The sequence below is a fragment of the Electrophorus electricus genome, chromosome 20, assembly GCF_041902795.1.
Source record: "Electrophorus electricus isolate QZ-2024a chromosome 20, ASM4190279v1, whole genome shotgun sequence".
NCBI classification, from domain to species: domain Eukaryota; kingdom Metazoa; phylum Chordata; class Actinopteri; order Gymnotiformes; family Gymnotidae; genus Electrophorus; species Electrophorus electricus.
In genome coordinates this window covers 18,761,676-18,779,107 of record NC_137516.1, presented here as the reverse complement: position 1 = coordinate 18,779,107, position 17,432 = coordinate 18,761,676, and the positions used below count along the sequence as shown (strand labels likewise).

The window sequence follows — 17,432 nt, the reverse complement described above, 5'->3', positions numbered from 1 at the left end:
AGCTGGCTTTAATACGGATATTGTTTTTTTTTTTTTTTTGTCGAGATCCATGCGCCGCCACACGGTGCCGTTTCCCGCCAAATGTTCACTGCGTAGTAAATCAAAGTACGAACAAATCCATTTTTCTTTCCCTTCGACAACGCGCCATAAAACAGCAAACGATAAATGACATTTCCTTTGTCTTTTTAAACAATCGCTTAGATTTGTTTTTCTTTTAAATCTAGATGGAACTACATTCTCTTGCGCACTTATCCATGTGTGTAAGTTAGGGGCGGAGCTACAAAACTAGTGAGGGCAGCGACAGTAACGGCCACACCAACTCAGGAGAGAATTGAGGCTGTAACATTTCTCTTACATTTAACAAAAAATGTGAGGACTCTTTCAAAACGTATAGTCGTACTATATTACCTCGATCTTTCAGATATTAAATATAAATTCTAATCACTTTTTAAACGTTATGCAGTCAGCTATAATTCTGTAATTGTGCTAGCACCGCATAACCGTGATCTTTACAGTCTTCGTCGTAGACTTCATTATTTACTATTACTAGTAAATTATTTACCATTACTGCTGCAAACTGCTTGATATGAAACTAGTGGAAGACCAGCAATATTAAGAGGGCTACAACCACATTCCGACCTCCAGAATGTGGATTGCAATGTTCTCTTTAAAAGGTGGTTAGGGGCTCCCTCTAGTGGACAAGTTGAAGAACATCCGTAATACTTTAAGACGCAGGTGTCTCAGTAGGGGTACCGGAGACGTGGCGTGACTTTTCAGTACAGATGATCAAAAATATTTATCTTATAAAGTTATCATCATACAGGCTTACTATTCCTGGCCTTTACTTAGAGGATAAATGAAATCTAATGTTGAATGAATGGGTTTACTAAGGTAATAACTAATTTGTAGAGAAAAGTGTACCATACCTTCTTCAGGTGTTTCCAGTTTAGGACCCTCTGTCGGCTAAATTCAACTTTGTTCCATAAAACACTCAGGAAAAAAAAAAGCATGCTGTAATTCATCCTCACTGTTATGAGGGCAGTGGGTAAACTGTCAAGATTATAGGCTACCTTATAATTTAAATTGACATCTTAGGTCACACGATGCATGTATCTATACATTAAGATTGCATATTGATGTGATCTGTTAATTCCTAGTGAAGAAAATATTCCAAGCAAGGAGTCAAAGGTCCCAGAAATAAGACACTGATCTGAGGCCAGAAGAGTAGGAATGTGAACATACTGCACCACATGCTCAATCTCCCTCACACTCGCAGTCCTTCAATCTCCAGGCCTCTGCTGGAAGGATAAATGTGAGGGGGAAGATGTGACCACTCACCTCAAGCTCTGGGTTCCTCTTAAGGTTTTTCCTTGCCACTGTTGCCCTTGGCTTGTTTACTGGGGGCTTGGACTCTGACATTTGTAAAGCTGCTTTGTGACAACAACTGTTGACTTGACTCTAGGATGAGACAGGAATTGTAAATCTGAATTGAACAATATAGTTATTGATGAAATATTCATAAACATATGGAATATGCACAATGATTTAAAACTAAATGCACAGGCACCACATCTTAAGTGTGGGAATGCTGTTTTATTTAAAAATCTGAAATAAAATCTAATAAAATAAATAATCATTCAATTTACAGATCTGTAATTGAATCCTGAAACAATTTAAACATCTTCTCTCAATGAAAAATGTAAAACAAGTACGTCATTCTCAGTGGCAGCCCTAAACCCTAACCCTATATCTGGTGCCTGGTCTTTAAGATCAGGCCTGTGCAAGGCTGGACACTAAAGAGTACTGGCGAGTGTGATTGACACATGCTGAGGGACACATCTGTTCTTGGTAGCAGACAGGTGAACACCCTTCAGGCTGTGCCATCAGAGATGAGGGGCTGCGTCAAGGTCCTTGAAGCGCTCCATGATGGAGAGCCATTTTTAGCCAGGAACAGGAGAATGCAGTTGGGGTCAAGGGTTGAAGGAAGGGGTGCATGGTGGTTTTGTGGGTGGGGTTGGTGGCTGGGCACTATGAGACTTCCATTAAAGTAAACTGACTCAGGGCCAAATGGACCAAAGGGCAAAGCTGGAGTCATAATCTGCACTTTGGATATGCTGTACACACACCACCCTGAGGCTCTCAACAGCACCCTAAGCTCTAAGAGAGTCTGTGTTGCTGGGTGACCGAGCCTGGTGCATTTTCCACGTTGGTATGCCTTGGCCACATGCCACTGCAAAAGCACAGTCCTACAACAGGGGGCACTATTTTACTGAGTTTCACCGCCTTTAGTTTTGAAGGTAAATAATGTCCAAAAGTAACAGAAGTCATTTCAATTTGTAAAATCCTTTAGTCGAATAGTAAAATTTGTCAATTTGGTGTCCATCTGGACACACACACACACATTCTTTACACAACTGATTCTAATTCAGAATATAAACACATTTCACTGCTACATCAAATATATAGTTATGTAGTTAATATATAGTAAATAGTTATTACGTAGTTACTATATAGTTAATATATATGTATGATGTAGTTAATATATAGTTAAACACATTGAGACTAGGGTGACCACTAAAGAGAGGCCATACGGAGGACAGGAATATGACACTACAACAGGGAATGTTGTACAACAGGAAATTAAAACCATATCGTATTTAGCTAGCTAACAGAGCATCCCTAAAAATGCTCTAAAAGTTCTTATATAAATGAACGTTTTACTCCTCAAACCTGGCACATACTTAATGTATTTGAGTCTGGCACGGTGGAGGTAGAGAAGGGCCACTGTATACGTCATATACAGATGGTGTGCAGTTAGCCAGGCGATGTCTAATCAATGAAATAAAAGATATTTGCTCAGTAACGCCACAACGACACTGATCACTGGAAAGCAAATACTAGTGTTGCCGAACGGAGGAGAGAGTCCTGAAAATCCGGACTGTCTAGCCTAAAACCAGACATCTGGCCACGCAATTTGAAGCAGTTACAGTATTAAGCCCGAAGATTCTCCTTCCCACCACCTCCACTCCACTTTTCTAAAAAAAGTGAGAAACAATTTTTAAATGAATGAATAAAAGAATGCACATAATGCGATTTCTTGAACAGCAGTATCACCCTTTAATCGCCATGAAATAAAGTTTTTCTGCTCTTCTTTTTACAGTAATAAAAGTCCTTCTAGTGTTTTTAGCAGTTTTAGGCTGAACAGCAACATTTACTATAAAAGGAACGTGGCCAGACATCGTTCTTCACCACCAACTGGATCAGAAAGACACATCCTAAATACATCCTAGTACCGTCGATAAAGAAACTCATAGAACAGGTTAGAAGAGAAATCAGCAACTGGACTCCAGAGATGTAATTATATACATCATTCTCGGTAATCGTGTACATCCTGAGATATAAAATAAATGCTCAAATTAAATAATTTTTCTTTTAAAAAATACTACAATTAACACGGTCTTGAAAATCCATACCAGTATGATTTGTCTCTTCCCACCACCATTAACAGACTTCACACCACCACCCATACAAAAAGATCAGCAGATTTTAACATCCGACATGTTAAGGATATTCGTACACCAAGAGCATGTTAAAAAAATAGTTCCTCTAAAATGGCCTGCAAACTCCAGCCACTCTGAAGCCATTTTTATTTAACATCTAGATGTCATTAATCTATTTCAGTCAAAATGTAGGTTTATATAGAATTTATTCTCTTTTTAAACATTTCTGTGATTCAAGATTTCACTGGTCCTTCGCAGCTGTGCGGCAACGTTTGGGTTCAGTGTTTGGTGCTCTTTTCTCTTTCTGCAGTCCAAGGTTAAAAAACAAAACAAAACAACAAAAAACAACAACAACAATGAAAGATTTGTACATTCCAATCATAAGCCACTGCATTTAGTATCTGCTTTCCTTACCAGCGTTTGTAAAAGAGGGCACCACAGCAGAGTGTAGGGGACAGAGGAAAAGTGGTTCAGTGCGTGACATTGCTTTGGTACACGTCGCTATCTTCACTGTCCAGCACCCCAAGATGACAGCTGGAAAACATGTATATGTGTGTGTGTGTGTGTGTGTGTGTGTGTGTGTGTGTGTGTGTGTGTGTGAGGGTGAGTGTATATGCGTGAGTGTGAGTGTGTGTGTATATGTGTGTGCGCGTGTATGTGTGTGTGTGTGTGTGTGTGTGTGTATGTGTGAGTGTGTGTATGTATGTGTGTGTGTGAGTGAGTATGTGAGTGTGTGTATGTGTGAGTGTATATGTGTGAGTGTGAGTGTGTGTGAGTGTATGTGAGTGTGTGTGTGCGCGTGTATGCGTGTGCGTGCGTGCATGTGCGCATGCGCATTTTAATGATATTCGATGCAGACAGACACTTGATTCCTTACTGGGCTTCGTGGTTTTTAACTAAACTTCTCTGTTTGGGTGTCCTCTGTGTGTGCACGGTACACAGACCTCTGTCATTCTGGCAGGAGTTACAACACAGCAGGTGGTTGCAGAAAGGAATTAACACACTGCCCTGGAAAGCAAGAGATCCCTGGAAAGCAAGAGATCCCTGGAAAGCAAAAAGATTCCTGGAAAGCAAAAAGATTCCTGGTTGACGTAACGTCCTCCAATAGTCGAGTTAAGAACACAATTTAATTTATTTTTTTTAATTGGCAGAGTTGCACGTGTAAGAATTCCCATGTGATTGTTGCGGACTTCCCATGCAACTTAAGAGTGTCTTCATCGCTCTGCTCACTCGTCTTCCTCATCGTCCTCTCTTAGTTCCACCATGTCGTCCATCGGACCTCTGGATCGGACCTCGTTCATGGGGGCAGAGTCCTCACCTTCGGCAGCCTCCTCTCCAAGACACTCCTTCTTCTTCTGGGAAAATGGGGGAAACAAACCCCAGCCAGGAAAGCTTGTGAGAACTGGGAACGTCACTAAAACATCTCTCAGTTTATGGGGTGTAAACTAACAAGTCTCCATTTATGGGTTTAGTGATTAGGGTGTAGGATATAGGGTTATGGTGTAGGATATAAGATTAGGGTGTAGACCTTATGGGTTTAGGGTTAGGGTGTAGGATATAGAATTAGGGTGTAGACCCTATGGGGTTAGGGTGTAGGATATAGGATTAGGCTGTAGGATACAGGATTATGGTGTAGACCTTATGGGGTTAGGGTTAGGGTGTAGGATATAGGATTATGGTGTAGACCTTATGGGGTTAGGGCTAGCATGTAGGATATAGGTTTAGGGTTAGGGTGTAGCATCTAGGATTATGGTGTAGACTTTTTGGGGTTAGGGTTAGGGTATAGGATATAGAACTAGGGTGTAGACCTTATGGGGTTAGGGTTAGGATGTAGGTTATAGGGTTAGGGTTAGAGTGTAGGTTATAGGGTTAGGGCTTAGATTATAGGGTTAGGATGTAGGTGATAGGGTGTAGGTTATAGGGTTAGAGTGTAGGATATAGGGTTAGGTTATAGGGATAGGGTTAGGGTGTAGGTTATAGGGTTAGTGTGTAGGTTATAGGATTAGGATGTAGGTTATATGGTTAGAGTGTAGGATATAGGGTTAGTGTGTAGGTTATAGGGTTAGGTTATAGGCATAGGGTTAGGGTGTAGGTTATAGGGTTAGGGTTAGGGCATAGGTTATAGGGTTAGGGCGTAGGTTATAGGGTTAGGGTGTAGGTTATAGGGTTAGGATGTAGACTGTTTGGTTACAAACATTAAAGAGGGTTGATGCATCACTAAACATTCCCAAGACTTGATTTCTGTATTTCATATAGTCCTATTATTGCCATATTATCCTATAATAATATACATGATTATAAAATAAACATGAAAGTCATTTTGAATTCACATCTTATTCCAGAATAATCATAATATAGTTCAGTGCATAGTATCCTGTTGTCATAATGTTACTGATGTTACACACACACACACACACACACACACACACACACACACACACACACACACACACACACACACACACACACACAATCAAAACCAGACTAGTAATTCTAGAAAATCGAAACAGACATTCATTGCTTATTTCTTTATTTCTATTTTAGTGTCTGTTGTCCTCCAGAGGAGGATGGGCCCCCTTTGAGTCTCGGTTCCTCTCCAGGTTTCTTCCTCATGCACTAGGGAGGTTGTCCTCGCCACTGTCTGACTCGGGGCTGGGACTAGAACATTTTAACTGTTGTAAAAAATGCTCTAGAAATAAATTTAACTTGACTTGTTTTGGTCTACTATATTTCTGGATTTATGAGCTAATCAGCTGTTTTTAATGTAACTTTATTGCTGAAAACAAACCAGTAACCCTAGTTGAACCAGTCTGAGAATCACAGACTTGTCTGATAGATCTATTACTCTTGCCAAAGTAGCATTCAGATAGGGCAAATGCAGATAGAGTGAACTCATTTAAATTAAATTAAATGTATGGTAGTGGTTTCTCACCTGTTTCCGATAGACATAACAAGCTGCAATCGCAACCATGGTAGACTCTCCCAGGAAGCCAGCCAGCAGAGACCCAACCCCGAGAGTGGCACCGTGCACCCTGCAAAGAACCTGCAATTACTCACAGCCCTACAGGTTACTCACAGCCCTAAAGGTTGCATACAGCCCTAAAAGTTACTTATATTACAACACACAACTGTCTTACTACACTCTATACTCCTATACTAGCTCTGGGCTGTATTGAGCTACAGTGGATGAATGTGGCGGAAAACAACCAGCTGCAGTGTGGAAATCTGGCCTCACCCCATGTACGGCAGCACCAGCAAGCTGGTGATGAGGACAATGATGCGCAGAACAGAGCTGGGCGCCAGGACAAACGTCTTCTTCAGCGTCATCAGCCAACCGGTCAGGTGAGCACGCACAGTCACTGGAAACACAGCAAGAAAGATCTCCGGTCACGCTAAGAATGCAGGTCATGTTAAGCTGCGTCATCACAGGGAGCCAGACCACATGACAGCCCAGACAAGGCTGCACACGAGTCACCGAATCCACTGGCTTTCCCTGCTTTCTGATGCCATGCTTAAGCTCCACCCATCTCCCTGGCTGACTTAGTTCTCCTTTTCTCTCTCTCTCTCTCTCTCTCTCTCTCTCTCTCTCTCCCCATGTCCATGTCCATGTCCATGTCCATGTCCATGTCCATGTCCATGCTGTGTTCTCAAGGACATGTCCATGCATTTGCCTTTTGCCTGAGCATGAGCACTTGAAAGGTAAACTGGGGATTTACCTGGAATGGGGAAGAAAGAGAAAATTCGCAGTGGGGCAACACAGAGTTCGGCAAAGGCCTGGTCCACGCCGATGATGCCCACAAGGATCCCCTCGGACATATGTGGTGTCCAGAAGACCACAAAGCAGAGCTGCATAATCACACACACACACACACACACACACACACACACACACACACACACACACACACACACAAAGAATTCACACAGGCAAAATATTGCAAAATGTGAAAAGAAAAACATTTTCAAATGCAATATAATAAAACCTTACAAACAGTGAAAATGTTTTTTTAATATGTAATATTGTGTTATTGTTAGTAAGGGCTCCATGTGACTGGGGTGTTTTTCCATAATGATATAAAACATTCCAAATCAAACAATGAATACAAAGTTATTCCACCTGTGACATGAGATGAAATGAGATTAAATATTACTGAACTTGTTGAATTTTAAGTGACACTTTTCCCCGATTTTTTCCCCCGGAAACCAGCATATAAAATTTAGAAAAAGTAAACCAAACCCATATCAGTCGGTCTGTAAAGAAAACCCCTTAAGGCAGGCAAAGTTTGACACATGGAGGTACACGTTTGCATGAGTGCACTCTCTTGTGCAGTAATGGTACTCTACACTCTACACACCCAACAGCGTTCTGGTGCTCTAGTTTACACGGCACTGAAGCACATGTCTGAGACTCTGTGATACATGACACAAGCTACTTGCTGTTTTGCACCTCCCTGTTGCCGACATCTCAAACACAAGGACTCAGAGACTAGAATAGACATGATGTTCTCCAGCCTGCATGGACCAGCAGCCAAGGTGTGCTATGCTAACACAGTTTATGCCAACACTGGCGCTATGCTAACAAACTGTTAACACGGTTAAGTGCAACTAGTTGGACTAAATATGGAATCCCTAACTCAGCGTTATTCAAGTAAATAAGTAAATAATAAACGAGAACCACAGCAACACTTCATGCAGACAAAACATCTGGGGAAAGACGGACCTCATTCGTCAATATAAAAATTAATAATAAAAAATCTTGGTAAGACGACTTCTGTATAAATGACAGACCTGTTCTCATTTTTAATTGTCACTAAGAGATTCATGATACTTTAGTGTCTACCAAGCCTTTTAACAGGGCAAAGAGAAGATCACACAAACTTTTGGGGACAGAGTGCTATTATGAATAATTTAACTTAGCAAAACCCAGCAGTCCTGCTCGCTTACCATACGGCTGCGTTTGTCTCCGTCTGGGGACATCTGTAGTTTTAACCTTCTTAGATACTCAATATTGTACAGACATTTTGAAATTCAGATAATTAATGCCTGAAGTAACATATAAGCACTGTCGCAATGCTTGGATGCCAGTGTAGAGCAAGTGAGGTCAGTTCCAATGGGGGCAGAGAGGGACAGGAAGGGTCCACTTACTGTAATGGACAGGGCCAGACAGACGAAGGTGAAACGCTTGATGTGGGACTTGGTTGTACCAGCACTATTCAGCTTGTTGCTCGGATTATTCTGGGATTATTGAAAAGGAAGAACAGCAATAGATTAGAAAAACAGATCATTTAGTATAAAGGAAAGTCTCGGTCCAAAAAACAGCAGATTCTTTTTTTTGTGTGTTTGTGATTATGATGAGGCAGCATGAGGCAGTATCGGTGAATCAGTCACCGCAAGCACAAAGATCAGTCAGAAAATCACAGGAGGGTGTGTTTGTCAGGGTGGGTCCTCACCCCCACATTATAATTACAGACTGTGGGACTTTTCTTCGTGCTGTTTACCAATAAATATAACAAGTGAGCATCTCAGACATGCTGGTGCCATCCTAAGAAAGCAGAAATCTGCACAGATCCAGGCTGGAAGATTATGCTGTTAACGGTTAACATCTTTGGACCCGAGACACTGCCCAGTGAACTCTACACGTGTTGATCTTAAATGATAATGAATACATGAGCAGCAAAGAACTCCAAACCATCTAAAGGACACTCTTGTACTACTAATAACTGTAGAATGGCTATGCCGATTCCCTCCGTCTTACCTTGTCAAATGCAGGGTAGACGGCACGCAGCTCAGTAAGCCAACCGTACGGCATGTGACCTACTGGATATGTGGCTGTTAAAACCGCAACTGCCTACAAATAAATGAACACAAATAATCATTTCTACCTTCTGCAGCACACAAATACAAGCGAATACGTTTGATCCAATTTTTCCAGTGTTAAGTGATTTTGGACTTGCAGAACAAACTCCACAGAGCACTTTAAAAGAAAAGTAACACATGATATTCTACAGGTCCCGGGCAAGTATACAGAAGATCTGCAAGAGAACCGTCTACAGTGACACTCAGCCGAGATTAAACCCCATGACTCCAGATGCCACCAAGCCTGTCATGCAGAAGGATACTGGCTGACGCTGGCTGAGGGTTAGGGGGTTAGGGTTAGGGTTAGGGGGTTAGGGTTAGGGCACTATGCTGGCAGAGGAGTCTACGTGCATCCAGAAAGCTCCACAGGGCTCAATGCATGTACGGGTGTGAGCGTGTGTGAGCGTGCACGCGTGTGTGAGCGTGCACGCGTGTGTGAGTGTGTGTAAATTCACTGACCTCAGTAGCAGCAGTACTTCCTTTCAGGTCACGGGACACAAAGAGGTTTACGATGGGTCTGCTGATTCTCTGGGTGGCCAGGATGAGGGCTAGGGGCCACCAGAAACTCAGCATCTTTTTAATAGTGGCATCACCCTAATTCACACACACACACACACACACACACACACACACACACCAAGACAGCATAACATGTGGAGAAAGGTTAACAGAACAAGGTTAAAACTGACTGAGTCTGTGGCCTCAGGTTTCATCTTTCTGAGAACAGCGAGGTAAGTCATTATCATTATCACACACTGTAATGACACTTCCAGCAGGTTATAAATACAGGCCATGATATACAGGTTCCTCTGCTTTAGTGTGTGTGTGTGTGTGTGTGTGTGTGTGTGTGTGTGTGTGTGTGTGTGTGTGTGTGTGTGTGTGTGTGTGTATGTATGTATATGCGTGCACGTGCTAATGAACAATTTCAGGTTGCACAAAACAAAACAATGTCAAGTGCATGGGGCCCATAGTGTTCAGGGGCCCATAGTGTTCTGTATTGTACACATGAGAGCAAATGGCTATTGTAATTTAGTGTATGGTGGTAACAGTAAAGCTGAACAGTAAACAGAGGAAGTACACACCCCCACCTCAGGACCACTGGAGTCAGGGATGTTGTCATGAATATGGCGGTAGTAACCCATGCCAACGATGGTAAAGCGCACCAGAGCTCCCATGTACAGAGACAGTGTGGGAATTAGCATGGGCTCTACACACTCCAGGTGACTGTGCAACAGGATAGCCACAAACACAATCTACAGAGGGAGAGGGAGAGAGAGAGAGAGAGAGAGAGAGAGAGAGAGAGAGAGAGAGGAGAGAGAGAGAGAGAGAGAGAGGGAGGGAGGGTGAGGGAGAGGGAGAGACACTTAGCCTAAAAAAACCCAAAACTGATTTATTGCTTTACACGTTCCATAACCAACATGTTAATAAAATACACCAACAAACAGTTAATAAAAAACTAATAACAGTGCAGCCTGCACCTTACCTCCATACCACTTACCTCATTATGCACTGTTTTTATACCTCAAACACAAACACTCATTATGCACTGTTTTTATACCTCAAACACAAACACTCATTATGCACTGTTTTTATACCTCAAACACAAACACTCATTATGCACTGTTTTTATACCTCAAACACAAACACTCATTATGCACTGTTTTTATACCTCAAACACAAACACTCATTATGCACTGTTTTTATACCTCAAACACAAACACTCATTATACACTGTTTTTATACCTCAAACACAAACACTCATTATACACTGTTTTTATACCTCAAACACAAACACTCATTATGCACTGTTTTTATACCTCAAACACAAACACTCATTATGCACTGTTTTTATACCTCAAACACAAACACTCATTATGCACTGTTTTTATACCTCAAACACAAACACTCATTATGCACTGTTTTTATACCTCAAACACAAACACTCATTATGCACTGTTTTTATACCTCAAACACAAACACTCATTATGCACTGTTTTTATACCTCAAACACAAACACTCATTATACACTGTTTTTATACCTCAAACACAAACACTCATTATGCACTGTTTTTATACCTCAAACACAAACACTCATTATGCACTGTTTTTATACCTCAAACACAAACACTGTGGAGACCAGAGAAACACAGCATGAGCATGTGAGGGTATTCAAGCACATGCCTTACCTGGGCTACGACATCAGAAATAGATGCACAGCCAACTAAGAAGCTGTGTTTGTGTTTTAGTAGGATTCCAGCATGGGTCCAAGCCTGGACACACACACACACACACACACACACACACACGCATGATAAACACATACAGTCAGATAAACTAGATAATAGATCAAATAGATAGCCATACTCTAGATCTAATACTCTAGATCTAATACTCTAGATCTAAGTGTAATTTTGATCTGCTACGTAACATCCTTACTGAACATACTGTTCAAAGTGTCCTGTATTACTGTCTCAGAATGATACAAACAGGCAGAGAAGCTTGGCAAAGCGTACACCTATACAGGCATGCACACACACACACAGTCCATCTGTCCCTGGAAGCCATGCCAGATTTGATGGCCAGTGGAAGAGATGCAGACAGTATGAAAATTCACAAATCCTGATGACATGAGGAGGGGGGGGGGTGTGCTATGATGACAAATCTTGATTTGCTCACCATGGCGTCCAGCAGGGGGAAGGCAGCTAGGTAGAGAAAGGCCTTGCGTGTCCGGTTGCCCACAGACTCGTCCACATGGTGCAGTTTGTTAATGATGTAGTAACCCAAGTCTGTGTAGGCTGAGTCAGGGAAAAGGAGCAAAAAAGGATGTCACATCTCACCAGTCAACACACTGCAAAGGAATCAGTGCTGGGTTAGTAGCCATTTGGTCCTATAGCTCTACCTGAGGGTAATCCAACCTCAGGGTTAGGGTCAGGGTTGTGATTTGGGGATAACCCAACCTTAGGAAATGAACTGAAACGAAGCTTTGTGCTTTTTCTTACACACAAACCCATGCCAACCTAAAGATGTTTCCAGGCCTGAATACTGTTTAATGAGTCTGGGGTTGATTCATGAGAGAGAAATAACCAAACAATGGAAAATCAGGCCCATGGAGATTCAGGGTCCAGACTAGGATTTCAGACTAGGACTTCAGCAGGTCCATGCCTAGGACACACACAAGTGAGCACACACATGCAAAGACACACTTTTACATTCTGGGTCCCTGTTTCTGTAAAGGCTCTGATGAAAGCTTCTCTACCAAACATGAAGATCTGGACTCTGAGAAGAAGGCCCACGGCCAAGTCTTTCCAATGTAGGTCCTCATCCATCACCTCATCCTAACATATTTTGAGAATACATATTAAGCTCTATAACAGCACAAACTACTTCTTTTTTTGGCAACACCAACTATCTGTAATTTGCTAAATAGGGTGAGACCACTGTCTCCTGTGCAGCAACCACGTAGGAGTAGAGGCACATTTGGAATAACTGTTTAACGACTATGTAATGATATTGTGTAAATGATGACTTCTCTCCATGCCTGTGTCTCAGGTCAGGGTCAACCCCCGACTCTAACTGTGAAAGTGGCGAGTTTGGAAAAGACCCACCAAGGCAAAAGGAACCTAAGGATTCAGTGCACAGAAACCTCATCACCCCCCTATGATGTACCATGATGTGAGCAGGGTACAATTGTGGAACCATTCTCTCTCAGGTTTTGGGTCCAGAAAGGGTTATGACCTGCCCTGAGCACAGCTGGCACACTCACTGAGGTCAAACCCATTCTCAGTGTTAAATCCATTCTCTATAGGGTCAAAAGTGGATTGCTACAACTACAAAGGACAAATGTGGATTACCTGCTACTGTTGCTGAGGTCGCCAGTCTAGGCAAGAATATCTGAAGGGACCAAAATCTATATCTACTTTCACGATTGCAGGGTGGAGAGGGGTTGAGTTGTTCAGGGTGGAGTGGGGTCAAGATACTCAGACTCTTTAGGAGAAACAAAGTCTCACCTACCAGAGAGATGTCCCACCTATCAGAGTGAAGTCTCACCTACCAGAGAGATGTCCCACCTATCAGAGTGAAGTCTCACCTACCAGAGAGATGTCCCACCTATCAGAGTGAAGTCTCACCTATCAGAGAGATGTCCCACGTATCAGAGTGAAGTCTCACCTATCAGAGAGATGTCCCACCTATCAGAGTGAAGTCTCACCTACCAGAGAGATGTCCCACCTATCAGAGTGAAGTCTCACCTACCAGAGAGATGTCCCACCTATCAGAGTGAAGTCTCACCTATCAGAGAGATGTCCCACCTATCAGAGAGATGTCCCACCTATCAGAGTGAAGTCTCACCTATCAGAGTATGAAAAATGATGGCCACAGTTCCCGCAGCGACCATGCACAGGACTGCTTTCGTCCGGTCACGCTTGCTGTTGACGAACACCAAGCCCACGTTCTTGAAGTCACTCATGGGCCCTGTGAAGAACTTCATGAGGGAATAGGCCAGACCATAACTGGCCAGCATCTCCACTGCATCCTCTCTGACAGTCGCAATCCCTCTGTTCAAAGCCTATGAGAAAGAGAGAGAGAGAAATCTCTACGTCAACGACAACCCCCATCTCTCACGGCAACACCTGAGACTGGATCCATCTTCATTCCGATACCTGGGTATCAATTAAAGCTAAATGCCATCCATGGCATGTTCATCTGAATAAGCCTTTAATTCCTAGATTCCCTTTGCCCTCCACTGAGCAAGGTCTGATTACTGAAGGTTCAACAACCTGATCTCTTTCATAGATGCGCCTGCAGTGAAACAGGTCACATGAGAAATAAGGAATAAACATGTTTATGCTGTGTCCCCACCACTGGTTAAGCACATTCAATATACGACGCTTAAAGTAACAGCTTTAAGAGACCGGAGACCACCCAAGAACTCTTAATCAAGGTCAACAGAGCCTTGGTCAAACCTCGCCGTGAGAGTACTTGCTCAGAGGGGACATGAGCACATGCCGAAGCTTCTGTTGTTGGCAGTGCTCCAGGGCATAACTGTGTACCGACGTAAAGGGGAAAAATGCACAAGGTCCAATTTGATGGAGAATGCTAACACACTATTAATCTCACTGTCTGGGGACCTTTGCTCTTCCTAAACACCCAATTTGCCCGTTATCAGACTTTACATACCATGCCATTTTCCAGTATTCATATGCACCATCTTCACAAATTTGGATATAATCATGGCTTCCCTGTACCACAGAACAAACTGCAAAGATATCACTCACTTGACTATTTTTGGTCCTGTCTAGCTTTATTTACAGCTAGAGTTGCAGCCTAAAGGCAGTCCAGTTCTGCTTTCTTGCATCTTACCTTCTATTGCATAATAAAGGTGACCTTGTCAAGGGACAGTATGAGCTGAGACGGAGGATACCACAACAGCCTTGAGACTCTCACTCTTCTATGTCCTTGCATAATGGCACTAAAGTCCAAAAAGCGTAAAGAAAATCATAGCAACCTTCTACACACATGCGCACACTGTGCCTGCAGATAATCAGCTGCCCTCTCAGGACTGAGGACATCGTAAAGACAAAGAGTTCAGTGTGCAGCTACTCTGGACACACACCAGAATAAGGGAGGGCAGGACACTTCGGCGATGCATCCTACGGCCCACGCCGGTCATCTGACTGGTTGAGGACAGAGATCATTTAACTGATGCAACAACCTCTACCAAAACAAAGTCAAGCTGAATGTTAATAAAAGTCAAGGTGCCATGTTTCAATAACTGCATCCGAGACCCAAGCTCCCGGAACGCCTTATCTTCGAGATAGCTGTCACACATTGCCACACACTGCCTCTACCTATCTCTGTGTGTGTGTGTGTGTGTGTAGCTACGCTTGTCTTCAACGCTCTACAGTGCTGTGCGGAGAGATAAAGAATGTCTGTTACTGGGGGTAGTCAGACTACAACTGTCCTTGTCGCACTTATCCTAACTCCTTATTTTTTCATGTTCAGAAGCAAAATAGCTTCATTTGATTAGTCCACTATTGAGGGTCTATAAAACCTTAGACATTTAATATAGAAAAGTGCCTCCATGGTGACAACCATCCCACCCTAATTTTATAACATGCCACTTTCCTTGTTTGTTGAGTAAGTACCTAAATTGCACTCACCTACATGTCTTTGGTCAGGATGTTTAAGTGTACTCATTGAACTACAATTAGACAACAAGTAGGTGGACATCCAGTAAAGCATGTCACCAGCAGGAGGAGGAACAGCCCACTGCCAGTAGACAAGCTCCTGTAGCCATGAACCTGTTAGCAGAGCATGGCTCCCAGTAGAATGTGTGAGGACCGGCCAACTGTTCGCTAAAAATTACAGTTCGGACATGATTCGTGCTTCATTCCAAATGCGCCCATTCTAATCACATCCAGACACACATGGAAGAGGACACCAGAGCCACCGTAATCACTGCTATTCACACTGAATGTCAAATTAATGGAGAAAGTTATTCAGAAACACAGTGGAACACCGCATGGCGGTTTAATAGACAAGTGGAATATAATAAATATTATTTCCTTAAATAACATGGTTACATTCAAATGACTCATCACCAGGATTATGAGGTTGCTGACAAGATATTAAGCAAAACTGAAATATAAGGATTTGAGTTGCTATTTTTATCCTCGTTTCATAACAAGGACCCGTTTTAAAAGATGGACAGCAGTCTCATAACAGTTTTCTATTATTCTGGATGCAGACTTCGACAAAACATCTAAGCTTTGTTTCCTTTTTGTTATTGCGGTTGACTGTAAACAAAAAGAAGGCTAAGAGCGATTCCCCATCAAGCCCACCCAACCCGCTTAGGCGCGGGTACAGTATGATTCAGCCCATGTCACTGGATGATTTCCGTCATCAGATGTTGAAGTACACAGATCTGACCGAGTCATTCGCGCTTCCCCTGCTCACCAAGGCCGCCGACGCGACCCGGCCTCGGTAAAGCACGCTCTGATGCAGGGGTGCTTACGGAGGCACCATATGAAATGTGAGTCGGTAAGTGTTCAGGGAGGAGGCAGAGCCTGGAGCGCACAGCTAAGGATGTTCGGAGCGTCGCTGTCTACAAACATCACCACAATATTCGCTTGATACGGAGACACAGCAGTAACACTTGCCTGTTCGCCGAGGTCGATGGCTATGTTGGTAATCGCCAGCGGAACAAGGAATCGGATGAGGGGCCAGTAGTGCGTGAGCGCCGGGAGTTGCACCATGTCGCCGGGATGCGCTGCTCGGAGCGGGGAGGATGAGGGAGGCTGCAGCCGTAGTCAGGGCAGAAGGGTTTCCTAGCACAGCGCCGTCCCTGCCCACCTACACAACAACGGCATCATGAGCAGCGTGCTGCATGGGAAAAGAGGAGGATCAGCGCACGTTTGCGCTGACTGCTTCGCCATCGTTCGTCCAGCAGTGCGGTGCACGAAATGCACGAAATGAAGAGCGCGCGCTCTCCTCTCCTCGGGCGCACGCGAGGCCCTCGCAGACATCTGCTCCTAAAGCAGCATCCAGTCCAAAATGGCACGTGGGGTCGGTCCATGAGAGCCACTCCTCGTCCAGACGTCACGCGCTCGGAGAATTCTCATTCTTTCCGTGAAAACGACACACGCGGAGTCGCGCGACCGACAATTCGGTCAGACGTCCCGCAAGCCAGCGTTCATTTTATTTAGTAGATTTTCATCCTTACGGCGATTAAACTAAATAATGTGGATAATTATGAATTCTCCAATTTAACACCAAATTAAGAGTATTTACTAAATCACGTTGTGTGTGAATGAGCATAAACCCAAAAGGCAGGACAAGCGATTTGATTATAGCCGTTGGATGCTGAATGCGCATCGTGTTGTCTACTAGGCGCCTGTTAATACTGCACATGAAAGCAGTGTGCATTCATTGAAATTACAATCAGACGTTTCATGGTTTATCGCCATCATAGATTATGAGTGTTATTCCTGCTGTATGATGAGGGATCCAAGCAAACTTCATCCGACTATACGACGGCCGTTCACTAAATAAGCTCATATTCCCACTGGCCATAAGCAC

At 43.3% G+C, this 17,432-nt stretch overlaps 1 protein-coding gene and 1 long non-coding RNA gene across 6 annotated transcripts; one reads left to right on the top strand and one right to left on the bottom strand.

The window, feature by feature from the left end:
- Positions 1–4,472: 4,472 nt before the first annotated feature.
- LOC113589821 (uncharacterized) lies at positions 4,473–7,291 on the top strand. The gene is made up of 5 exons (XR_003412029.3): positions 4,473–4,612; positions 4,757–4,895; positions 6,045–6,567; positions 6,661–6,842; positions 7,153–7,291. It is a non-coding gene; the product is annotated as an uncharacterized LOC113589821 (long non-coding RNA).
- Positions 4,614–16,938, bottom strand: ankhb (ANKH inorganic pyrophosphate transport regulator b). Of its 5 annotated transcripts, none has more exons than XM_027029661.3 (12): positions 16,514–16,937; positions 13,704–13,920; positions 12,033–12,151; positions 11,543–11,626; positions 10,439–10,609; positions 9,816–9,950; positions 9,256–9,348; positions 8,646–8,735; positions 7,217–7,346; positions 6,736–6,859; positions 6,433–6,532; positions 4,614–4,852 (listed from the first exon to the last, which is right to left on the bottom strand). In XM_027029661.3, the coding sequence occupies exons 1-12, from the start codon at positions 16,607–16,609 to the stop codon at positions 4,727–4,729; spliced, it is 1,485 nt and encodes a 494-aa protein (XP_026885462.1). In that variant the 5' UTR covers positions 16,610–16,937; the 3' UTR covers positions 4,614–4,726. The 5 variants fall into 5 exon arrangements, with proteins under 5 accessions (XP_026885462.1, XP_026885463.1, XP_026885461.1 ...); XM_027029662.3 differs by having other exon boundaries at positions 4,614–4,855; positions 10,445–10,609; XM_027029660.3 differs by having other exon boundaries at positions 4,614–4,855; positions 16,514–16,935.
- Positions 16,939–17,432: the final 494 nt, after the last annotated feature.